Source organism: Microcaecilia unicolor, chromosome 4 (genome assembly GCF_901765095.1).
Source record: "Microcaecilia unicolor chromosome 4, aMicUni1.1, whole genome shotgun sequence".
NCBI classification, from domain to species: Eukaryota; Metazoa; Chordata; class Amphibia; order Gymnophiona; family Siphonopidae; genus Microcaecilia; species Microcaecilia unicolor.
The window spans coordinates 171,654,039-171,680,585 of record NC_044034.1 but is presented as its reverse complement, the minus strand read 5'-3'; the positions used below and the strand labels follow the sequence as shown (position 1 = coordinate 171,680,585).

At 43.4% G+C, this 26,547-nt stretch overlaps 1 protein-coding gene across 1 annotated transcript; it reads left to right on the top strand.

The window, feature by feature from the left end:
- Positions 1-26,189, top strand: LOC115468870 (alpha-1,3-mannosyl-glycoprotein 4-beta-N-acetylglucosaminyltransferase C-like). Its single transcript, XM_030200965.1, is given in 6 exon segments — positions 1-206; positions 20,666-20,841; positions 22,394-22,532; positions 24,965-25,879; positions 25,882-25,995; positions 25,998-26,189. Coding segments are annotated over 5 exon segments (1,455 nt in total). The 5' UTR covers positions 1-206; positions 20,666-20,676; the 3' UTR covers positions 26,120-26,189.
- The last annotated feature ends 358 nt before the right edge of the window (positions 26,190-26,547 follow it).

Sequence of the window (26,547 nt, the reverse complement as noted above, 5' to 3'; positions counted from 1 at the left end):
GGTACAAGCACTCCTAGATAAAGTCTGATTAGCAAGATATGTGAACTCCTGCATTCTCTGCATAGTCTGGATGAAGAAAGTGTGCATCAGAGAAACATAAGGGTCCAGGTTCATTAGGCATTTGGTATACCATCCATCTGCATGCCTTTGAAACAATATAAAAACTTATCAACCTTTTCTAGCTAGTGAACAAGACGCAGGAATAGGTAAGTTTCACACCTACAAGCATTACTTGTTGCCATTCTTTTGGTTTGGTGGGTAAATTTGTATTTGTTTAAATTATTAAGATTTAATAACCATCTTTATGACAATTCATTAAGTGTCTATACATTTTTTGAGGCTTAAAGCCATTATTAAGATGGACTTGGGAAAATCCACTGCTTATTTCTAGGATAAGCAGCATAAAATCTGTTTTATTGTCCTGGAATCTTACCTGGTACTTGTGACCTGGATTGGCTACTATTGGAAACAGGATACTAGGCTTGATGGACCTTCAATCTATCCCATTATGGCAATGCTTATGTTCTTATGGTCTTAACTGTGACTGATAAGCATATTGGTTAAATGGGTTGGGATGAACCTTCCTGCCTTTGACCTGTTAACATGGATGAGTAATCTTATGGGATGTGTGAGGTACTGTGTACTGGTAGACTGGAGCTGGAAGAGTACAATGTATAGAACCTTACCTGCACAACAAATACTGCAGCTGGAGGAACAGGGTTTCTCACCTTATTGGGTCAGCCAACAGGGAGGGGCAGGGGAAATGGGGTAAAAAGGAAATAATGTGTAATGAGGGTTAACACAAGATGGTTTGGGCATCAAAATGAGATAATGTGACTAGTAGGTTTTCAGTTCTGGCTGTGGTTGTATTAATGAGGCTAATACTGTTACTGTTGGCAACGATTGTATGGTCAAGATGTTATGATGCACTATTGAAATAAAAATGAATGTATAGAAAACCTGGTCCAGCACATTGTAGGTAATTTCATGGTCTGTGATAGTACATGTGACAATTTCAGAGCTCCAAAGCATCAATCAAATGAAAAGAAATCAAAATACTTTTGTTTTTCTTCTATTCAAATAAACTAGAATATTATTTACAGCTCTGTTTTGACTAACATCCAAGCAGAGGGTCTGGACCATTGACTTGGCCTTCAGATTCAGGGCCAGATGCACAAAGCTATTAACGTTTGCTTTAGACTGGTTCTAGCCAGTTTACATAGCTAGTAATGCACAAAGGTGTTTTCCGTGGCTCTAATGTATGACATTGGCAGCCACCGAGAACCCCATGCAAATATATTCCAATGAGCTCATTAGTATTCTAATGAGCTTGTCCGTAGTCTACTGTGTATTCCAGGGGATGCACAGCTCCAGAGCAGGGGTAATTTAATGAGCAAATTTTACGGCTGCTCTGGAGCTGTCAGAGAGGACAGAACCACAAGCAGGAAGCTATAAAGGCTGCCTGCTTGTTCTTCCTACCTCTCACCTCCCGGCACCCCTCCCTGGATTTTTTTTTAAATTTCCATGGTGGTCCAAAGGACCACAACATACCCCTGCATCTTGTTTTCTTTATCAGGTGGACCCTGAACCCCCCAATCTTTTTTTTAAACTTTCCCTGGTGGCCCAGTGGACCACGCCCCCCCCCCCCCCCCCCCGTGACCCTGGAACCTTTTAAAATAAAATTTCCCTAGTGGTCCAGTTGACCAAACTGCTTCCCCTGCACAGGCACACACCCCTCCCTCCCGCATCTGACCCACACCCCGCTCCTCCCTGTACCTTTACAACAAGGCGGAGGCAGGAGAGCAAGAGCAACAGCTCCTTTTTCCTGCCTTGGGCCCGCCCGGAACAAAATGACGGCACCCAGGCCCTGCCATGCATTCTGGGATGCACCAGGCAGGGCTAAACACCATAAAAGGGGAGAAAAACTCCTTATATGGTGTTTAGCCCTGCCCAATGCATCCCAGAATGTACTGGGCAGGGCCTGGGTGCCGCCATTTTGTTCCAGGCAGGCCCGAGGCAGGAAAAAGGAGCTGTTGCTCCTGCCCTCCTGCCTTCACCTTGTTGTAAAGGTGCAGGGTGGGGGTTGGGTACGGAAGGGGGTATGTGTGCACGTGCAGGGGAAGGGATTCTGTGCACTGGACCACCATGGAAATGTAAAAGAAAAAAGGTTCATGGGATCACGGGGGGTTACGGGGAGAGGTCATGGTCCAATGGAAGTAAAGATTGGGTGGTCAGGGTCCACTGGACCACCAGGGTAAATTTGTTTTTAAAAAAGCGTGAGGTCGGGGAGGTCCAGTGCAGCAGAGCTGTCAAACGGATTTGACAGTAGTGTCATCCATTAGACAGCTCGAACTTGCAAACAGTGCTGCATGGATCCTCCTTTGTGCATCGCTGGCTGTTAGCGATTCACTAAATTTTAGCGAGGCAGATGTATTTTACGGCTGCCTTTGTATATCACGGCCTGAGTCTGAGACCCTGTACGATACATCAAGGGGGGGGGAGAAGAATGATTAAGGGTCTGCCCGTTGCCCCCTTTGGGGAGCATGATCAAAGTAGGAAGATTAGAGTGGATCAAAAAAAAAAAAAAAAAACTTCAATTCCCCTGTGTTGGAAGATTTGTGCGACAAGTTTCAGATGCCCTTTTCTTACAGTGGCAGGTGTGGCAGAGCTGAAATCTGGAGGACTGGAGACCAAAGTCTGGTGCATGCAGAATCTTAGCAAAATGTATAATTTATTTTTAGCTACAATTCAGTTGGTTGAGATTGGTAAAAATATCACTTTAACTTCAGAAGGGCACTGTTCTAAATATTTTGATGCTCTGCTCCTGCCCTAGTTTTTTTTTTCTGTCCATTTCTTTGTTGTACATTATGAGGTTTATTTTTCAAAGTGAATTTAACTGGGCAGTTTAACTGGGCAGGAAAAGTTCCTGCCTGGTTGACCAGCCCAGGAGCTGATATTCAGTGGCACTCTAGCAACAGAGGTCCAATTAATATCCATTCTAAGTGCTGTGACACTTTTTCATTAGTGCCAGAGCAGTCTGGGGACAGAATTGGGGTGAAGCCATGAATTATGCGGGCACCATTGCTATTCAATGCCTGAGACCACATACTTGACTGGGCATATAGAACCATAGAAAAAGCAGTCCTAGCTATACCCAGTTAGCTATATGGGTACATCACTGAATATTAGCTGTACATGAGAGCAGTGGCGTAGCCAGACAGCCAATTTTGGGTGGGCCTGAGCCCAAAGTGGGTGGGCACAAAATTTTCTCTCTGTCCCGCCTCCTTCCTCCCCCTATTCTCCACCTCTCCCCCAGCACCTCCCAACTCAAAATAGAAACAGAAACACTTTAGCTCATGAGGATCCCCAAGCACTATCAGCTGATTTCCTCTGAAGAACTCCATTTTACCAAGCTTGGCAGGCTGCTTGACCTACTGATGTTGGCACCCCAGGCATGCTTAGTTATTGGTGACTCGAGGATGTGAGGCGCTGCGTACGACTGGTAGCGCTATAGAAATAATTTATAGTAGTAGTAGTTACCGCTGCCTGCTAAGCTTAGTAGAAGGACGTTTTGGCTGCCGTCAGAGGGCACCTCATCTTATGGGGATTAGGGATCCCCTCCAGCCACAGCAAAGGTCAGGACTGCTGTTTGACATGCTAGGGCCCAGGGCAGAAAATAAACAAGGTCCCCCCCCCCCCACAATTCCCTCTTCTCCCTTTCTCCCCTCCAATCTCCCCACCTGCCATTGCAATCACACCAACAGACCCTCACCAAATACAGAACAAGTGATCACAATTAGAAATAAAAATATGTAGACAAAAATTGAACTGGGAACCTTGGCATATACTGCAGGTTCTAGGTCAGTTCGCACCTAGGACAATTACTACCTAAACAATTCCCACTGCTCCACGGAGTACAATTCCCACCCTTAACAATCATAAAACATCACAGTCTTAAATTTATCTCTTTCCCTTTCCTCTTCCAGATAGGTTTTTTTTTGGGGGGGGGTATGCCCTCCCCCTCCACACACACTCAAATATTACCTTTAACACGCCACACCACACCAAAAAAATTAAAATAAGCCAAATCCAAATTAATACAGAGCATAAAATATTATATATAAAAACTTACACAAAATATTTCCAACACATCCACGACACGCAATGGACACTCCTCATAAAAAAAATACGATGCATAAGAAACCCCCCCAGCAAAACATCAACACAAAAAGACAAAACTACATGCCAGTAAGAACTAGCCAGGAGGGAAACAGACCTAGGAGGGAATTTTCCACCTTGGGGAAACGTCCTAGGAGGGAACTGTCCCAAGCAGGAATTGGTGGCTGGCAACTAGCCGGATACCATACTGCAACAGTGGAGAAATAAAATAAAAATATATGTCTTTTCTACTGAACACAATAAAGTGACATCCACTATGCACATTTCTCAAGCTATCATATTTCAGTTAAGATTCAAAATAAAATGCCTTTTCTACCTTTGTTGTCTGGTCATTTTCTTTTTCCATCATGTTGATCCAGTTTCTCCTTTGAACTTTCCTATCTTTCTGCTATTTCTCCTTCAAGCAGCATCTGTCCATTTGTCTTTTTCTCCTCTCTTGTTCCATTCCCTCACTTCACTTGCCTCTGACATATTGACCTTTCCATTTTAGCTCTTTCCTCTCTTTTTTTTTTCTTTTCTGCTCTCTGTCCACCCAAATTTTATCCTAACCCCTTTTCCTTTGTTTTACTTTGCAGATACCTGTCAGATTTCCATTTCCTTTTCACCCACTAGTTCTCCTAGTCCCCATCTCTCTACTTCCCCAGCCATCCATTCCCTTCCATCTTCAATCTATTCCCCATTATTATTATTATTATTAACATTTGTATTTCTTTCCCCTGTAATCACCATCCTCCTCACGTTCATTCCTTGCCACCCCCTTGGCCTCCCCCCACATGGTGCCACCTTTCCTAGTGTCTCTTTCCCTCCACCCTTCTAGCCCAGCATCTGCTCCCTCTCTTCTCCTCACCATTCACCCCCTCCAGCATCTTCCTGTCACTTCTCTCTTTCCTCTTGCCCCCTCTCCCGTGATCCAGTGTGGCCAAGATCTCCCCCATTCCTTCCCTCATGCCCAGTACCCCTCTCTATGACCCATCCCTCCCCATGGCAAGGATCTCATCCATTCCTTCCCTCATACAGCTTCAGCAGCGAACGAAGCAGCTCAGCAGAGAACGAAGTTGCAGCATCGGAAGATCCATGGCAGAGGAAATCAGCTGGGGATTCATTCTACTGCAGCGCGGGACCAGCCTCATATCCGCTAACAGCTTTGCAGCGTCCCGACTCCAAGTCCCGCCCCTTAAGACACAAACTTCCTGTTTCTCTGTATCGGAAACAGGCCGTTTGTGTCTTAAGGGCGGGACTTGGAGTCGGGACGCTGCAAAGCTGTTAGCGGATATGAGGCTGGTCCCGCGCTGCAGTAGAATGAATCCCCAGCTGATTTCCTCTGCCATGGATCTTCCGATGCTGCAACTTCGTTCTCTGCTGAGCTGTTTCGTTCGCTGCTGAAGCTGCAACAACCAACGGAGGAGGGATAGTGGCTGCCTGGCTGGTTTTCTGCTGGGTGGGCCTGGGATGAAAATGGATGGGCCCAGGCCCACCCGTGGCTACGCCCCTGCATGAGAGCTTCTGGGTATCACCAAAGACCTGAATATTCAGTGCCAGTCCCCCATAGGGCCTGCCACTGAATATCTGAGTCTAATTTAACCAGCGTAGGTCAGAATTGAAAGAAATGCTGACCACTGCTGGCTGAATATTGACCAGAGTGTGTTTTGTTCATTTGGAATAACCATAACCTAACATAAGAGATCTTATAGACCATTTCAACCAGAAGCTCCAAACGGTTCACCTAAAAGGGACAAGCTCTAATAACAATCAAGAAGTACATTAATATATAAACAGAGTCACAATAACTGCAGTGGCAGAAAAGGGAAAATATATTACAATATAAACAGAATCCAAATTAATTATAATAATGGGGAAAAAAAGCCAAGCTTTCAATAACTTTTAAAATCTAAGATAAGTATATAAGCATAGCCACACCGGCAGAGACCAAAGGTCTATCAAGCCCAGAATCCTGTTTCCAACAGTGGCTAATTCAGGTCACAAATACCTGGCAAGATCCCCAAAAAGTTCAATATATTTTATGCTGCTTATCCCAAAAATAAGCAGTGGATTGTCCCCGTCATTTAATAATGGTCTATGCACTTTTCCTTTAGGAAGCCATCCAAACCTTTTTTAAACCCCACTAAGATAACCACCTTACCACATTCTCTGGCAACAAATTCCAGAGTTTAATTACACGTTGAGTGAAGAAGTATTTGTCTGATTTGTTTAAAATTTACTACTTTGTAGCTTCATCGCATGCCGCCTAGTCCTAGTATTTTTGGAAAGAGTAAACAATAATTCACGTCTATCCGTTCCACTCCACTCATTATTCTATAGACCTCTATCATATCTACCCCAGCCATCTTTTCTCCAAGCTGAAGAGCCCTAGCCGCTTCAGCCTTTTCCTTATAGGGAAGTCGTCCCATCCTCTTTATTATTTTTGTCGCCCTGCTCTGTACCTTTTTAAAAAGCCAATTATTGGCACTAATTGGCTTGTTATCCAATTAAATTGCATGTACAAATTGGGCACATGCCCAAATTTGTGTGCACATTTTGGTGACTTTTATAGAAATGGGGGGGGGGGGGGGGGTGGGTGAGGTGGGTGTGGGTGTATATATATATATATATATATATATATATATATAATGTATAAATAAGTACATTTATTTAAGTGGTACTCCTTCCTCTGGTCCAAAATTAGGCACTGGGCAAAATAAGCATTAGCAGTATTCTATAAATGGTACTCCAGGAGGAGCACTCTTTATAGAATAGTGTTCAACTTCAGGGTGTGAGGACTTATTATTTGTTACATTTGTATCCCACATTTTCCCACCTATTTGCAGGCTCAATGTGGCTTACATAGTACCAGAGAGGCGTTCGCCAGCTCCGGTATGATCAAATACAAAGTGATGTTGTGGTAGAATAAGGTTCATGTAACATAGTAACATAGTAGATGACGGCAGAAAAAGACCTGCACGGTCCATCCAGTCTGCCCAACAAGATAACTCTTATGTGCTACTTTTTGTGTATACCTTACCTTGATTTGTATCTACCATTTTCAGGGCACAACCTGTAGAAGTCTTGCCCAGCACTATCTCCACCTCCCAATCTCGGCTAAGCTTCTGAGGATCCATTCCTTCTGAACAGGATTCCTTTATGTTTATGCCACACATGTTTGAATTCTGTTACTGTTTTCATCTGCACCACCTCTCGCGGGAGGGCATTCCAAGTATCCATCACTCTCTCCATGAAAAAATACTTCCTGACATTTTTCATGAGTCTGCCCCCATTCAATCTCATTTCATGTCCTCTAGTTCTACCGCCTTCCCATCTACGGAAGAGGTTTGTTTGCGGATTAATACCTTTCAAATATTTGAACGTCCTGTATCATATCACCCCCGTTTCTCCCTTTCCTCCAGGGGTATACATGTTCAGGTGTGGAACAGACACATTAGGGAATCGGTAGAGCGGAAGAGTTATGTTAAGTCCATTACATGCTTGGTTTGTTGTGTGCGGTGTTCAGGCATTTATGCGAGCTGAAACCTGGTATAAATACTGGTGTGCAAGTATTTCAGAAACCCTGTCCCACCCATGCCCCTCCCATGGCCACATTCCTTTTATGTTGTGCGCTATAGGATTTGGTCACACAGCATTATAGCATAGCACACAGTGAGTCGCATGAGCAAATTCATTTGATGGCAATTATCACCAATAACTGATAGCATCCATTGACTGTTAATTGCCTGTTTACCAATTGAGTTGTCCTTGCAACTCAGGACTGTGCCCAAGTTTTGGCTTACAACTTTCTGCAACTTTTCAGAATTTCGGGGTCTATTCTTTGAGTTCTTTGTAAACACCATCCAGCACAATCCTGCTCTATCCTTGAACCTGGGAGAAATAATAGAGCAGGGCTTTTTTTGAAGGGGTACTTGTGGGTACTGAGTGCCCGGCACCTTTTTCTATGTGTCTGCGTAAAATTGATACATGGGTCCCCAAAGATTTTAAATTAAAGAGTTCAAGGCCTCTACATCAATCAGGCTTCCTGTCATAGCTGCTGTTGACTGGTTACAGGGGGCCTGGCTATTGTGGGGTGGGTCCCCTGATTGATCACCCCACCCACTGAAGGGTGACATGGCATTGAGTACCGGCATCTGTGATCTATCTATATCAATCGGACAGGAGGTTAACGGTTTCTCGGTTGTAGGTTAATATTTAAAGACATAGACCATGAGGGCACATAAAACTGCTGGGTTTAAAAAAACAAAAAAGTTTCCAATAAAAATAATTTCACATCAGTGAAAATGTTATGAGCATATGGCCCTTTCTGGGGCTATGGCTGCAGCTCTATCAAACACTGTTACCTGGGAGCTGAAGGTTACATCTTGTTGTGGAAAGGAGTAAATCTTGGCACAGTAAATCCAGTTGGAAAATGTAAAGCATCTGTTCATAAAAAAAATGTCGGTACAATCCTCGTAGACTATCATGAAAACACTACCCCACCTTGTCTGCCCCTGTCTCCACAGACCTTACTGTATCTCTGGCTTTACCACTTATCCCCTTCCCACTCCCATTAAGAATTCAAGTTCTTCTTGTATGTTTTTTCTTAACTCCCTCACAATTATGCAAAAGTACTTACATACTTACACCCCACCCAGTCAGTCACATTCCCTTCTCCTCCTGTTGTTTACTCACTCTTAACTCTGTCAGTAGCCATCCAGCCCTAATCCCAGGTGCTCTCCTTCCTCTTTTACCATGACTAGCCATCACCACTGGGAGGCATTTTTGTTCTTCCAACACCATTTCTACAAAGAAAACTGTTTGGTATGTTACTACTAAGCCTACCCTCTTCGACTTATGACCTAACCCCCTTGATCGAAACCTTCTCCTCTGACAAATGCTCGATATTTCTGCTTTCAACATGGAATCAATCTCAAAGGAACTTAAGATAAAGTGTTCCAGAATCTGTCCAATACCTGGTTTCCATTGACACAAACCCTCTGGTAACTAGGACTAACTTTGCCTCAAAGGCTGACCATGCAGCTCAGCTATGTATGCTTGACCTTTTATAATCAAGAGGCTATTGGTATACATGATGAAAGAAATGTGTAAAGAGAGTTTCCAAGCAACTATGTTTGGTAAGAAAAGTTCTTTTGTTTAGTTGATATCTCTAGCTCTGTCAGAATCCTAAAACACCATTTTAAAGTATAGTTATTAAACACAATTGTGCAAACAAAACTGTTGCAACAAATATTAGGTAAAATGTAGGTCTTTTACAACAAACCAGGTTGTAAAAGACCTACATAAGAAACAAAACAATATAACTCTGACTGTTCTGGATGAGGCACTCAGTCCTTGTTTGAAGTACATCAGCTGCTGCATAGCTTAATAATAATAAGCACTAATTCCAGAGAGGAGGGCACAGAAGCAAATGGACCTTGTTTGGATGGGCTGCCTCCAAGCTGAAGGGAAAATAATAATCTTTTTAGAGAAAATTATGTACTGAGAATCAGAAAGATATTACATGATTCTCTTAAATGTGTTACAGATGTTGGAGCCAAATAAAAGTTATCTGATGTAACATCTAACTCCACCACCACGGGGTTTACACCAAGGAGGGGTATTTGTCTTCAAACATAATGAAAGTCTACAACAAAATTGTTTTTATCTCATTTTAATGCATGCTAAAAATAGCAATAAATAAATAAGTTTTAAAAACCCCAGAAAAATACAAAATGTGGAAAAACACTGGAAACAAATAAAGAAAACTGATGCACATGCCCCTAAAAAATATACAAGGATTTCGTTCAGATTCACAATACCTCAGTGTATGCTTGTAAACACACACACACAAATCTCATTCCTCAGTTGCACGGTATGTAGTTTCAGAAGGCAGTGAGCAGTAAGAGGTGGCTATAAGTGAAAATAAAAATAGATATTTATTTGTAGCATTTGTATCCCACATTTTCCCACCAATTTGCAGGCTCAATGTGGCTTACATTTGCCATAATGGCGGTTGCCATTTCCGGGTAACAAAATTACGAATGATAATGCGTTAAGTTGTATACATACATGGTAAAATACATGGAACATAACATACGTGGAACAGATCATGGTATAGATATACAAAGGTGGTCCTTAATTATAGATTTGTCTAGGCTTTTGCTTTACAATTGTCCATCAGCCCAACATGCTTCAACATATAATCTGTTCTGAGCCTATGAAGTTATTTTAAGCATCACCAGTATGGTTTCTCCATACTATTAATAGTGAGGTGATATAGACAAAGATATAATTGCCCCTGACATAGGCAATTATGTGCTGAAACATGTTGGGCTGATGGAGAATTGTAAATAAAAGTCTGGACATGTATCTAATTAAGGATTACCTTGTTATACCTTTATTTCTAATAAAATTTGGTTGAGTCCAGTGATGTGCTGGAGCCGGCTTGCACCGGCTCGCAAGTGCCGGTTGTTAACTTTATTGGCATCTTGCGAGCCGGTTGTTGGCGAGCTGGCTTGCCTCTCCTCCCCCCACCCCATGAGCTGCAGCTCCCCTACTCTGCAGGTCGTCCATCTCTCCTGTCTGCCCTCAGCTCCCCGATAGCCCTCGTTTCCTTCCTGCCGCCGCCCTGCCTTTAAATATTGTATTTTTCCTCGAGTCGTGGCGCTGGCATTGAAAGCAGCAGGCTCGGCTCCAGCCTTCCCTCACATGGTTCCGCCCTCGAGGAAACAGGAAAAACATCAGAAGAGGGCGGAACCATGCGAGGGAAGGCTGGAGCTGAGCTGAGCCTGCTGCTTTCAATGCCGGTGCTGCGACTCGAGGAAAAATACAATATTTAAAGGCAGGGCAGCGGCAGGAAGGAAACAAGGGCTATTGGGGAGCTGAGGGCAGACAGGAGATGATGGAAGAGCAGGGGATTGGGAATCGGGGGGGGGGGCTGGAAGAAGGCAGGAAATGTCTGGTGTGGAGTAGGGGAGGGGCTAGAAGGGAGATAGTTGACATGGGCTGCTGGGGGGGGGGGAGGCTGGAAGGAGATGGTTAACATGGGTGGATGCCAGGGAGGGCAGGGGGAGAGAGGGTTGCTGGACATGGGTGGATGGAGGGGGGCAGGGGGGAGAGGAGGGTTGGTGGACATGGGGGGATGGAGGGGAGGGGAGGAGGAGGGGGAGGGTTGGTGGACATGGGTGGATGGATGGGAGGGCAGGGGTAAGAGGAGGGTTGCTGGACAGGGGTGGATGGAGGGGAGGGCAGAGAGAGAGGAGGGTTGCTGGACATGGGTGGGTGGATGGAGGGGAAGGCGGGGGAGAGGAGGGTTGGTGGACATGGGTGGATGGAGGGTAGGGCAGGGGGAGAGGAGGGTTGCTGGACATGGGTGGATGGAGGGGAGGGGAGGGTTGCTGGACATGGGTGGATAGAGGGGAGGGGAGGGGAAGAGGAGGGTTGCTGGACATGGGTAGATGGAGGGGAGGGCAGGGGGAAGAGGAGGGTTGCTGGACATGGGTAGGTGGAGGGGAGGGGAGGGTTGGTGGACATGGGTGGATAGAGGGGAGGGGAAGAGGAGGGTTGCTGGACATGGGTAGATGGAGGGGAGGGCAGGGGGAAGCAGAGGGTTGCTGGACATGGGTGGATGGAGGGAAGGGGGAGAGGAGGGTTGCTTGATATGGGTGGGTGGATGGAGGGGAAGGCAGGGGGAGAGGAGGGTTGCTGGACATGGGTGGATGGAGGGGAGAGGAAGGTTGCTGGACATGGGTGGATGGAGAGGAGGGGAGAGGAGGGTTGCTGGACATGGGTAGGTGGAGGGGAGGGCAGGGGAAGAGGAGGGTTGCTGGACATGGGTGGACGGAGGGGAGGGCAGGGGGAGAGGAGGGTTGCTGGACATGGGTGGATGGAGGGGAAGGCAGGGGGAGAGGAGGGTTGCTGCACATGGGTGGATGGAGGAGAGGGGAGGGTTGCTGGACATGGGTGGATGGAGGAGAGGCCAGGGGAGAGGAGGATTGCTGGACATGGATGGAGGAGAGGGAAGAGTGAGGAAGGAGATGAGATGAGCTCTCTCTTTAGATTGTAATCTCTCTTGAGTAGGGACTGTCCTTCCCCTTGTTTAAAATTGTACAGCGCTGCGTAACCCTAGCAGCACTATAGAAATGCTAAGTAGTAGTAGTAGATGAGGGAAAAGGAAGAGAGGAGAAAAACTGCACATGGATGAAGAAAATAGGCAGAAGCTGGATCCACTGGACCGAAGTCTGCGGAGGACCCAGCTTTTACTTATGGATGTAGGGCAAGAAATGAAGAAGAAAGGCGGAAAGCAAAGAAATAAATGGAAAGAAAGCCCTGGAAACGGAATTAAGAGGACAGATAGCAGCAGAATCGGATACTGGGCCAGCATGATCAGAAAAACAAAGTCACCGGACAACAAAGGTAGAAAAAAATCATTTTATTTTCATTATATTGTTTGGAATATGTCCACTTTGAGAATCAGGTGCTCAACATTAAAAGTTTATATTTATTTACTTATTTAAGGCATTTTATCCCACTTTAAACATGAATTAGATTGGAACCTGGGATCATTTAAAATTTTTTTTCCTGGAGTAATGCATTGCCACCCCCCAGGCTCACTCCCCGGCTATAGCCAGCCCTGCAATTTAGGGGGGGGGGGGGGCGCAGAGGTGGACCGGGGTGAGATCCTGTTGTTAAACATTTACCAGCACACCACTGGTTGAGCCCATGGCTTTCCCACTGCTTTTATTTTCAATTGTATACTCTGCTGCAGTCGGACATCACCTCTTCTCTTTGTCATCGAAGAGTTGGCTCATGCCAATTAACTGGCCTATGATTACATCTCTTAGGCATGATCCAGGCCAGGTCTCTCCTTTGTAAACCTGCCCAATATTCCAGCAGGTTTTTAAAATATGGAGGCTTGGAGGTGAAGAAAAAAAGCTACCAGGTCGGAAACGATACAGTTTCTGGGAAATGTAAATAGGGTGTTTGAAAATTTACATACATACTGAAAACAGATCTTTTCAAGAAGGCATACCGTAAACATTCATCTTAAATACTAAATAATAACATTATACACGATCTATACAAAACTAAACTTTTATCGCATAACTGTTTAACCTCTTTGCCATTAATGATCAAGCACTACCACTTTAAACCTTATGTCGAATAGGGTCTCTCTATAGTCGATGACCTGTTACAACCTGATTTATTACTCAGGAACCTTCTTGCAATACCATAATGTATTCTTCTTTTTTTACCATGTGTGTATGCACATGGTATATACATATACCATGATCTGTTCCATATATATCATGTTCCATGTGTGTTACCATGTATGTATTCACCTAATGCAACACCATTTGTAATTCTGTTACCTGGAAATGGCATCCGCCATTACGGCAAATGTAAGCCACATTGAGCCTGCAAATAGGTGGGAAAATGTGGGATACAAATGCTACAAATAAATTTATTTAATTGTCTAGGAATACATGTTGTTTGGTTTCAGTGGAAGGCTGGTCTTGTTCTCCACACCTGCTGAATATAACTGTCTGACTTGTATTATGGAGGGGATGTATTTCCTATCTTCCCCTAGCCTCCAACATTGTCTCACACTACACTAATTAGATTGCTGAAAATAACAGCCTGGACCAGTCGCTTCCTTCATTCATATTCTTTCTCTTTACTTTTTGGCATAATTAAATTTGTTTTCTTGTACTTTTTATGAATAAAAAATAATACGCTCTAGAAACATAGAAATAGGTGATAGATAAAGATCATATGACCTATCCTTTTGCCCATCCATATGAACTACTAATCTCTAAAATGCTGCCTTCTCCCTTAGAGATTCTCTCTGCTTTTCCCATGCTTTCTTAAATTCAGATAGTCCTCATTTCCACCATCTCCACTGGGAAGCCATTCCATATCCACCACCCTTTTCATAAAGAAATATTGCCTTGTATTACTCAGGAGTCTATTTCCTTTTACCTTTCTCCTATACTCCCCAATTTCAGAGTTTCTTTAGAGGTCCACTTTCTATAGATATGCCATGGAAGTGTTTAAATGTCTTTATCATATCTCCACTCTCTCACTCTTCTTCTAAAGTGTACATATTGGAGATCATTTTCAGGCTTATTTTCAAAAGAGAAGAGCACCCATCTTTCAACACAAATCGGGAGATGGGCGTCCTCTCAGGGTCACCCAAATCGGCATAATCAAAAGCTGAGACGACCAAAGTTCCCGGGGGTGAATCAGAGGCGTAGCAAAGGTGGGACTGGGGCATGCCTAACAGATGGGCATCCTCCAGCGATAATGGAAAAAGGAAGGGCGTCCCTGATGAGCACTTGGGCAACTTTACTTGGTGCATAGCTGAATGGCAGCCCTATCAAACCGGTACCTAGTGAGACACTGCAGGTCAGTGAGGTCTAGGAAACTGCTACGGGGCCTGAAAACTCTGGGTCTTGAGTACCTCCTGCGGTGCCTCCCCTCTTCCTCCAACATGTAAGCCACCTGTGCATTTAGTGCCCTCATTTCCCCACCACCGACAAACAATACAGTCACACACAGCAGAGCCACACTCCAAGCACTCTCTGACCCACTACAAACTCTCCTGCCACACCCTCTAGCCACTCACTCTCCAAGCAGCAAACGACAGTCTTCACAAAAACGCTGCAGCAGGACAAAGAGACAAACAGAGACAACAAACAGGTAAGGGAATGAAATATGAACTTGGGGACAGTAAATGGAGGAGGGATAGGGGGAGGGGATGGGGGAGATTGAGGAAGGAGTAGTGGTGTCTGGGTTTGGGGGCTAGAACGGGTAGGGAAAGCTGAAAAGGTGAAACACAAAACAGGCAGGTGAGGTTGAAAACGTTCCGACTAGGGGACACAGACAAAAGTAACAGGTACTCAACAAACTCTCAGCTTTATCTCCAAACAACGATTCAGCTTTCTCTCCCAACAATGATCTCGCTACTCTCTAACTCCACAAAATCGCTAATGGGTCTAAAGATGACTTTCCCCTTACCCTGGTCGCTTTTATTTCAGGTCTAACTAAGGACGCCCATGTTCCCACCCATGCGAAACCATTTTGGTAGCCGTTATACGTTGAAGGCAACCATCTCGTAATGCCGCCCATAACACGCCCCTAATATGCCCCCTGTGGGAACGTCCTTAGATGGGTGTCCTCGTGGACCTGTTTCGATTATTAGATTTGGATGACCTTCTTTCACAGGGATGCCCATGTGCCTTTTGTGTCACTTTTTAGATGCCCTTCTCTTTAAAAAAAATGAGCCTGATAGTAGTTTAAAATATTTTACAAAACTAAAAGAAAACAGTAAAGAAAGAAAACATTACAATTTTAGAAAAGAAATAGAAGCTTAGTTGCTTGATTCGGGCTATAACTCAGTGTAGACCACCATCCAGCACTATCTCATTATTAGGTCTAAATTTAAAGCTGCTTGAAAATTTTAATTCATCAATTAGTTTTAAATACAGAGTAACACAATTCTGATTGTAAATGATTAATTAGATGATTTCACAAGGTTGGTCCAACAACGCTAAAAATAGAATCCCATGTAAATGAATATGTCTAAATGATGGAACTATTAACAAGTTCTGATGAGCTGATTGTAACATTCTCGCAGTTATATAAGATATCTAAAAAGGAAGTCTGAATTCTAAGTGCAAAATCTTATGAACCAAAATAAATATTTTAAATGTAATGCTATATAACACAGTAAGTCAGTGTTCTTCTAGGAATAATGGCGTCACATGGTCCCTCTTCTTTGCACCTTTTATAAGTGGAACCTGGGTATCGGGCACACACGTCTAGAATCTTCCCCTGGGCGTCACACACAACTTGCATATTGAGTGAGTGGAATGCTTTCCTGTTCCTATAAGTGGCCTCTCGTGCCCGGGGGGGGGGGGGGGGGGGGGGGGGGGGGTCTGAGTGTGACATGTGTGCATGTCCACTTTACCACTGAAACCACTGCCGAGTCCATAACAACTCAACTTGAAATTGCCTCTATCAGAATCCACAATAAATCCCTGCTTGATTACCTGAACTGTGTCTTGTTTTACAGACCACCAGGTAATTAGAACGAAAGCCAGTCAGACTTCATGGACTTCATTTCTAACACTTGTGTAACCAACTCCAATATACTAGTACTAGGAGACATTAACCTCCACCTAGAAGACCCAAACTCTACCAACGCACGAGAATGCAAGGAATTCCTCCACTTATGGGATCTCAAATGGCCACACATGCAAGCAACCCACGGCAAAAGGCATACACTTGACCTCATCTCACACAAACTGTCCACAGACCAGAACCTAATAATAACAGATATTAAATGGACAGAAACACCATAGACTGATCATTACAAATTAAACCTATTCCTAAACTGGCAGAAGAAGGGCTCATATTGTATACAAGAACACACAACCTACAGCACAAGAGGCCAAATAGACTCAAATATAATCTGGCAACAGATATACAATATGAATGGACAGCACAAACGGACTCCATATACTACTTCTCAGACTGGGATAAAAGATGCAAAAGCATACTAGACGAAATAGCACCCTTACGAACAATAACCTCACGAAGACATAATTCGATACCATGGTTCATTGGCGAACTTGAAAAAACTAAAACACAATCCAGGAAACTCGAACGAGCATGGAAAAAAATAAAAGATGAACACACATTCAACGCATGGAAACAAACAGAAAGAAAATACAAATACGCAATAAGACAGACCAAAAGGTCCTACTATAAAACTAAAATAGGGTCAGATTACAAAGACACGAAGAAACTATACCAACTCGTAAACAAACTACTAGACACCACCTTGGTCACCACAACCAATACAGCCATCCCATCTGCAGACAACTTGCTAAATACTTCAATGAAAAAATTGCAAATCCATGCAACACGCTACCTCAGGACAATACCGATATCGAAAACTTCATCAATGGTTTGGACCCAACCTTTGGAGAATACCCAGCGGACCAAACCTGGTCTACCTTCGCTCTCCTCTCCACCGAAACAGTTTGCCCAGGCGATTTATGGGTTCTCCTGACACTCACTGCAAATTGGATACCTGGCCCAGCTACCTTATAAAATCTGCCCCAGACTGCTTCATAGCAGACCTCACATCCCACCTAAACTACATGCTCCAACAAGGTCTCTTCCCTAAGGAAAAAGGCAACATCCTACTCACCCCAATACCAAAGATACCAAGAAAAAAACAATGAACTCACTAATTACCGCCTAGTAGCATCTATCCCATTGGCAGTCAAACTGGTGAAAAACATGGTAACCAAACAACTTACTGATTACATAAACAAATTCTCAATATTACATGAATCACAATCAGGATTTCGCCCCCTCCATAGCACTGATACACAGTACTAATTACTCTTTTAGCCAAATTCAAGCAGGAAATAGCAACAGGTAAAAGCATACTTCTACTCCAATTCGACATGACTAGTGCATTCAACATGGTAAACCATAATATACTACTAGACTCCTAGAATTACTTCGGGATTGGTGGAAACATAGTTGGATCAAGGGTTTCCTACCACTAGTAACATACGAAGTGAAATCAAATTCAAAATATCATCACCGTGGAGAAGCGACTGCGGAGTACCTCAAGGATCACCATTATTCACCGATCCTTCTCAACCTAATGATGACCCTCTAGCCAAGTCCTTATCCAACCAAGGCCTCAACCCATTCATCTATGCAGACGATGTCACATATATATTCCATACAAACATGACCTGACAGAAATCACCAACAGAAATCAAACTCAGCTTGAACATCAGGACTCATGGGCAAATGCATTTCAACTAAAACTCAATACAGAAAAAACACCTGTCTTATCCTCTCATCGCAATACAATATGCCACAACCCACAAATATAACACCCTGGAACTAAACCCTCCCTATCTCAGATAGCTTGAAAATCCTCGGCTTACAATAGACCGAACCTATACACTTGAGAGCCAAATGAAATCTACAACTAAGAAAAAGTTCCACTCAATGAGGGAAACATTCATACTTGATACAACCATGGTACTAAGCCATGTAGACTACTGCAATGGAATCTATGCGGGATGCAAAGAACAAATCATAAAGAAACTTCAGACTGCTCAAAACACAGCAGCCAGGCTCATATTTGGAAAAAACGCAATTCGAAAGCGCCAAACCCCTCCGAGAAAACTGCACTGGCTCCCAATCAAGAGCGTATTGCTTCAAATCTGCACCCTGGTTCATAAATTATCTACAGCGAAGCCCCGGGATGCATGACTGACCTCATAGACCCTACCAATCAGAAACACAATCGGATCAACACGAACATACCTAAATCTCCACTACCCAAACTGCACAGGACTCAAATACAAATCAGCTTATGCATCCAGCTTCTTCTCCTACATAAGCACACAACTGTGGAACGCACTACCAAAAAGCCGGGAAACAACATACGACCACCTAGACTTCCGGAAATTACTAAAAACCAACCTGTTTCAAAAGGCATACCCTACTGACTCACATAATGCCTGAACCCTGCCTAACACATCGAAACCAAAGCTCGTAATGGTCACTACCTACCTCTTCCTCTCTAAGCATTCCCTCAATGTGTCTGTAACACATGAACCTTATTCGACCACAAACATCATTTTGTATTTGTTTCTCTACCGGAGTTGGCAAACGCCTTTACGGTACTAGGTAAGCCATACTGAACCTGCAAATAGGTGGGAAAATGTGGGATACAAATGTAACAAATTAAAAAAAAGTATTTAATGCAGTGTTTTGCAAAAGTTGTAGTCATCAAAGTTTTGTACAATGAATTCCTGCCAAAAGTGATTTACAGTAATCTAATTTTAATAATCTGGCAATTTTCAAACTACAATGGGAGCTTGACAGACACTTCTCAGAAGTTCAGTTGTTTTCTCCTTCATAGCTCCCTCACTAATTCCAGCATAGCTCTGCACATTCAAGATTTTTTCCTCTCAGCATAGCCCCAACACAGCACCACCCCAGCACTCTTTGCCACATATATCCACAAATCCCAATAGAACCCTTTACTAATTCCCCTTCCCTAAGCATAACAACCCTAAATCCAGAAGACATTTTTATAGGAAGCAAGGCTACTGTCATGCCTGATTGTGGCAGTAATAGGTCCTCTGAAGGCATGTAGGGTGAGAGTGGAGCCAGTGCATGCTCCATTACCAAATCCAAAGTTGGCCCTACCCCTTTCTGGCTTCCTTATAACTTTACTAATTTTCCACAAACTCATCAATGGTTTACACAGTAATTATAAATTCTGGTGAGAGACAGAAGCTCCCATGTAGTAGAGGCACATCTTTCTGTGTCTTATGGTTTACTTAACACTCTCTTCTCTGGTTTCTATATATGCTGACTAAGGTTGTGCACGCAAATCAATTAATTGATTAATGAGTCAATCAGTGCCAATAATTGGCTGCTAACAACCAATTATTGGTGTCAATTGGCCTTAATTGGGAGTTATTCACACATTGTATTCTATAATGTTCCTATGCCAAGTAATTTCAAGGGGGCATGTTTAGGAGGTGTTCCTATGAGTTACGTCCATCCTATATAATAAAAAGCACCTCCAACATTCTGAAGCTGACTCCGTGGCACTGTGGCAGTGTAGGGTTCATAAGTCTGTAGTTCAGCGTTTCATTGGCTCTCACTGTCAACGAAGAACCAATCATAACGGAACTTGGAGGAGGGAAGTGGAGTGGATTGAATCTCTAACAAACAATCATATACAGGGAGGTACGAACATCAGTGGAGGCAAATGCACAGAACGGAAGGGAAGACAAACATTTAATCACTTTGTCACTCACACACATATACACACAGACAGACATCACACACACACACACACACTCAATCAATCACTCTGTGTATCTCTCTCTTACACTGTCTGTAAAACAGACTGTCACTCTCAGTCTCTCACATGGGCAACTCTATGTTGCATTCTCACGAGTAAGGAGCTCTTCTGATGTGATTGTTAAACTGATTGAAGGGCCTGAACAAGGAAAACTTTTACCACATTGTAACACAGTTTACACAAAAAATATTGTATATAAAGAAATCTTACACATGTAAACAACAATTATATTCAGAATACAACCGTGGAAACATAATGGCAGGAACTCATTACATTGCTAGCGCCCGTTTCATTGCGTTAAGAAATGGGCCTTTTTTACTAGTTTTTATAGAATATGCTTGATCTGTGCTTAATTTAGACACTGATATTTACACCTGGTTTCAGCAGACATAAATGCAGGCACCTTAAATTAAGGTGCGGATTAGGCACAGATTAGGTACTTAGGCACTATTCTATAAAGTGCAGATACTCTTTATAGAATAGCACTCCATGCATAATTTTTTCTACATTGATATTTTGGTTTGATTTACTGCATCTAGTCCTATATGTGCAGTAGTACTAAACACAATGTCTGTTTTTCAGAAGAATCAACCATGAAGAGATTGTTTATATTAAATCAGTATATTGGTTTCCAAAAAGTGCTGCTTCTTGGAATTATAATTATTGTGTGCACCATGGTGCTCTTTAACTTCACATGGACCAATAAAGGAGAAAAGTGCAACTGTTTAGAAGTGGAACAATCACAAAATGAACTAAAGGTAACCTGGTTACAGGAAGGTACAACTTGGCAGGTACAACATGTCTGTAAGACTAGGACTTAACACTGTCTGACTATAAGGCTGTGATTTACTTAAATCAACACCTCTCTCTCTCTCTCTCTCTCTCTCTCTCTCTCTCTCTCTCTCTCTCTCAGAAAAGAGAGATAGATAAAGCATATGTTAGTAATTCTATAAATTGGAGTCAAGATTTAGGTGCCTCAATACCATGTATGTAGTACCAAGTCTTTAATGGCTTCTGAGTTCCAAGATGCCATTATAGAATACTAGTGTAAGTTGGCATTGGAGCACCTTAAAGTTGGGCCCCAACAGTTATGGCAAGTCAATAGTTCCCTGAAGTGAGTGTAACTTTACAGTATTCTATAAATGACATGGGTGTTCCAGAGACACATCCATGACTTGCCCATACTTCACCCTCACACTTATGTGCTAGACAAAGTTGGTGGGTATGTTACAGAAAAGCACCTAGCACTTCATAATTGCCAATTGTGCCCGTAACTGCTATATTCAGTAACTGATTTGCATAATTGATGCATATCTTTAGATGCTGGTTTATAGAAATGTCTTTCATGTCCGTTCATCTATAGCTCATGAACAACTAGTTCTACCTGCTTAAACTTTTCAAAATTATAGTATAGTATAGTATAGTATGTCCATCATTGAAGTGTGAGAGACTGCCTCCACCTCTATGAGGAACTCAGCATAGCAAGAAAAGGCGTGTGAGAGAGCTGCAGGGAGTAGGGGGAAGAAAGGAATGGACCATCTGCTATACAGCCTTCTTCCTTTCCTTACCCCCGTTCTCTGCAGCTAAGATTATAAAATATGAAAGGGTGGGGACTCACCATCACATTCAACCCTTTCTTTCTTCCTTTACCTGCCTCACCTTCTTTATTACTCAGGTTCTCGCATCCCCCCCCCCTATATTCTTTATATTTATTTATTGCATTTGTATCCCACATTATCCCACCTCTTTGCAGGCTCAATGTGGCTTACAATACATCATGGATATTGGAATTTAGAAAAGAGTAGACATTTGGTATTACAGAAGGATTTTGGGTTAAAAGCACTTAGCCTTCCAAAGTTCCATAGGTTTCTATGGAACTTTGGAAGGCTAAGTGCTTTGAAAATATGCCTCATGGTGATGGAATACATGATATTAATAAAACAGAAGGCATTAATTTACATTTCTGGATGTGTGTGAGAATTTCACCTGCTTTGGTCTTTGTGATATATCTTGTCAAAGAGATGCCCAGTACACACGCCTACATTACCACAGGCCACTTTTTACCTCAGCTTAGAAAAAGGATCCCTTAGTTTTAGTAAAAGGGCCCCATAACCACTTATTCTTCACATTACAGAATAGTTTACCCTTCCTTCTATACCCAGCTGTATTTTCAAGTTTTAGCCGACAGATGATGTTATTTGCTTTATTACAGGTCTATAAAACGGTTGCCTATAGTTTCTGTTTACAGCTCTATAAATTGGTGGCTTACTGTTTATGCTGAAAATGAATCTTATTTTACTGTTTGTGCAGGCTGACACTTTGCAAGAGAATTTTGACCCACCTGTGTCAGAGAAGCGGCAGCCTCTACCTTACAGAGTCACAGATGATGCTTTGGCTCCTTTACCACTTCCATATGAATATTTGTTAGGCTCTCAACCCTCAGGCAAGAGTGAGTGAGTTCTACTATTATCTCATCTTCAGAGAATGGTCTCTCTTTTCTTGCCCTATTCTTGATCCTTTCCTTGTGCCTCCTCTGGAGGTTCCCTCTCATATTCCAGATAACCACTTCCTTGAAATTACTACTAATAATCATTTCTATATCAGTACTAGATGTACACAGCACTGTACATATTATCCCCCAGATTCTATTCAGCGTGCCTAATGATCTGCGCTGAAATCCAGGTGAATTCTATAACAATGCACGTAACTTAATTGGCTTAAAGAAGCTAATCAGCATTGATAACAGCACTCAACAAGCAATAATGAGCACTAATTGGCAATAATTAGAATTTACACACACAACTCACTAAGCGTATTCGGTAATAAACTATTCCTAAATTCTAATGCGTGCAGTTCGAAAGGGGCATGGCTATGGGTGGGGAAGTGGGCATTTCTTGGGTGTTCCCAAATTTATGTGCATTGTTATAGAAAATGGCACAGTGTGCATAAATCTATGTGCGGGGATTTATGCCACGTTTTTGTTGGTGTAAATAGAGGTGCATAGTTGTAGGCGCTGGGATATCAACTACATGCATTCTATATACTATGCCTAAATCTAGGTGCTGCTTATAGAATACACTTAGGGAGAGATTTATTCCATGTGGATTTTTTCAGGTGCCTTGTATTGAATCTGACTCTATATGCAGGTACTTTCTCTGTCCCTAGAGGGCTCACAATCTAAGTTTTTGTACCTGGGGCAATAGACGATTAAAGGGCCCTTTTATTAAGGCACGCCCAAAAGTGGCCTGGGCTGGTGTAGGTGCGTGTTTTGGTTGTGCGCTTGTCCATTTCCTGAGTGTGCCTGGAAAAAAAGGGATTTTTTATTTTGCCGGAAAATGGACATGCAGCAAAATGAAAACCAGCGCACATCCATTTTCAGCCTGAGACCTTAACGCCACCGATTCACTTAGCGGTAAGGTCTCACGTGCTAACTGGGCAGTAAGTGTCCAGCGTGCACCAACTGCCAATTACTGCTGGGAAAGCACCCAGCAGTAGAAAATAGAAAATATTTTCTACTGCGTGTTTTTGGGCTTGTGCTAAAAATGGAATTACTGCCCCGGGCATGCGGTAGCCTGGCGGTAGTGCCAATTTGATGTGCATTGGATACGCGTAGGTGCCTATGCACCTTAGTAAAAGGGCCCCTTACCAGCTCATTTTCGAAAGAGAAGGGCACCCATCTTCCGACACAAATCGGGAGAGGGGCGGCCTTCTCTCAGGACTGGCCAAATCGGCATAATCGAAAGCCGATTTGGCTGGCCTCAACTGCTTTCTGTCGCAGGGACGGCCAAAGTTCAAGGGGGCGTGTCGGCAGTGTACCGAAGGAGGGACAGGGGCATGGTTAAGAGATGGCTATCCTCGGCCGATAATGGAAAAAAGAAGGGTGGACCTGACGAGCATTTGGCCAACTTTACTTGATCCCTTTTTGTTGATGACCAAGTCTTGAAAGGTGCCTGAATCGACCAGATGACCACCGAAGGGAATCGGGGATCACCTCCCCTTACTCCCCCAGTGGTCACCAACCCCCTCCCACCCAAAAAAATTTTTTAAACATTTTTTTCAGCCTCTATGCAGCCTCAAATGTCATACCCAGTTCCATCACAGCAATATGCAGGTCCCTGGAGCAATCTTTAGTGGGTACTGCAGTGCACTTCAGGCAGGGGACCAGGCCTATCCCCCCCTACCTGTTACACTTGTGGTGGTAAATGGGTGCCCTCCAAAACCTACCCGAAACCCACTGTACCCACATCTAGGTGCCCCCCCCCCCTGTTACCCTTTAAGGGCTATGGTAGTGTTGTACAGTTGTGGGTAGTGGGTTTTGGGGGGAGGGGTTGGGGTGCTCAGCACCTAAGGTAAGGGAGCTATGCATCTGGAGCAATTTGTGAAGTCCACTGCAATGCCCCCTAGGGTGCCCGGTTGGTGTCTTGGCATGTGAGGGTGACCAGTGCACTACAAATGCTGGCTCCTCCCACGATAAAATGGCTTGGATTTGGCCGGTTTGAGATGGCCGCCCTTAGTTTCCATTATAGGCGAAAACCAATGTCGGCCATTTCTAAGGGCAGCCCAAATGTTGAGATTTGGCCGTCCCCGACCGTATTATCGAAACAAAAGATGGCCGCCCATCTTGTTTCGATAATACGGTCGTGTACACTTCTTTACGGGGCCGTCCCTAGAGATGGACGCCACCGTTCGATTATGCCCCTCTATGTCACTTGTCCAAGAATACAAGGAGTCGCAGTGGGAATTGAACCCAGGTCATCAAGATCAAAGTCTGCTGCTAATAGACTACTCCTCCACCCATTAGGCTACACATTAGATAGAGGAAGAGCGACTACTAGCTGTATAGATTAATATTAGTTTTTGTATGTTTTTGTCTCTTTTAAGGGTACATGGTGATTGGGATAGCATCCATCAAAAGGCAGAAAGAAAATTATCTAATGGACACCATTCAGTCTATTTTTGATCAGTCAGATCCAGAAGAACTGAAGGAGTTATTGGTAGTTGTCTATCTGGCAGACTATGATGCCAGTGTGAGTAAAGAGACTGCCAAAGAAATCAATAATAAATTTCATGTGCACATTTTTGCAGGATACCTGATTGTTATTTCCTGTCCTCTGGAAAGCTATCCAACCCTAGAGGGTCTGAAAAAGAATTTTAATGATCCAGAAGACCGGGTTAAATACAGGTCAAAACAAAATGTGGATTATGCTTTCCTGATTAACTTTTGTGCCACTCTTTCTCAGTATTATTTAATGCTGGAAGATGATGTCAAGTGTTCCAAAAGCTTTTTTACAATAATTAAACATTCAATCGAGAAGCAAGACCCAGTGTGGACCACAATCTCTTTTTCCAAGTTGGGCTATATTGGAAAAATCTATCACAGTGAAGACCTTCCAAAATTGGCCCGGTTTCTGCTACTGTTCTACGATGAGATGCCCTGTGACTGGCTCTTAGATCATTTCTACAGGTGCAAAGCCCAACCTGATATGATTAACATAGTGCCATCTCTTTTTTCAGCACACGGGTGTGTATTCTTCTTTTCAAAGTATCCGAATAATCTGAAGGATGACCAGTTTCAAGAATTTGTCAGTGATGTTGGAGACATACTACCAGCATCCTGCTACACTGATATAGAAATACATGAGTATTATGGACCAGAACATGTTTGTGAGCACAGTTTCAGTTATTTCTGGGGGAAAAATATAAGAGCAGGCAACTTTTTCAGGGTTGTTTTCAAAGATGCAGTACATCTTCAAAGAATTCAGATCTCGACAGGGTCATCAGAGTACCCAAGTGACTTTTGCACTCAGGTTACTTAGAAATAAGCAAAGAGAAAATAGAAGTGAATGGCATAAAGACATGTCGGAAATTCAGCAAAGTTGGATACTTTCGAGATGGGTACTTTGAAATGAACAATTTGATAAGAAAATTGGAGGCAAAATTGAGTGTCTCCAAATACAGGTAACAGGTGCACAGAAAGAGTGGCTAATAATAAAAAATGTTGCTGTTTGGGTCCAAAAATTGAGGTTTAGGGTTTGAATTTACAAAGATTTGGGATCAGTAAATATAGGGTGTCTGTGCATAGATGATGTGGAGGGGCATAATCGAACAGGGCGCCCAAGTTTTCCTGAGGACGTCCTTTCGTTTTGATAATACGGTCGGGGACACCCAAATCTCAACATTTAGGTCAACCTTAGAGATGGTCGTCATTAGAGATGGTCGTCCCCGGTTTTCGGCGATAATGGAAACCGAGGACGCCCATCTCAGAAATGACCAAATCCAAGCCATTTGGTCATGGGAGGAGCCAGCATTCGTAGTGCACTGGTCCCCCTCAAATGCCAGGACACCCAACCAGGGCACCCTAGGGGGCCACTGCAGTGACCTTCAGAAAAGCTCCCAGGTGCATAGCTCCCTTACCTTGTGTGCTGAGCCCCCCAAACCCACTCCCCACAACTGTACACCACTAC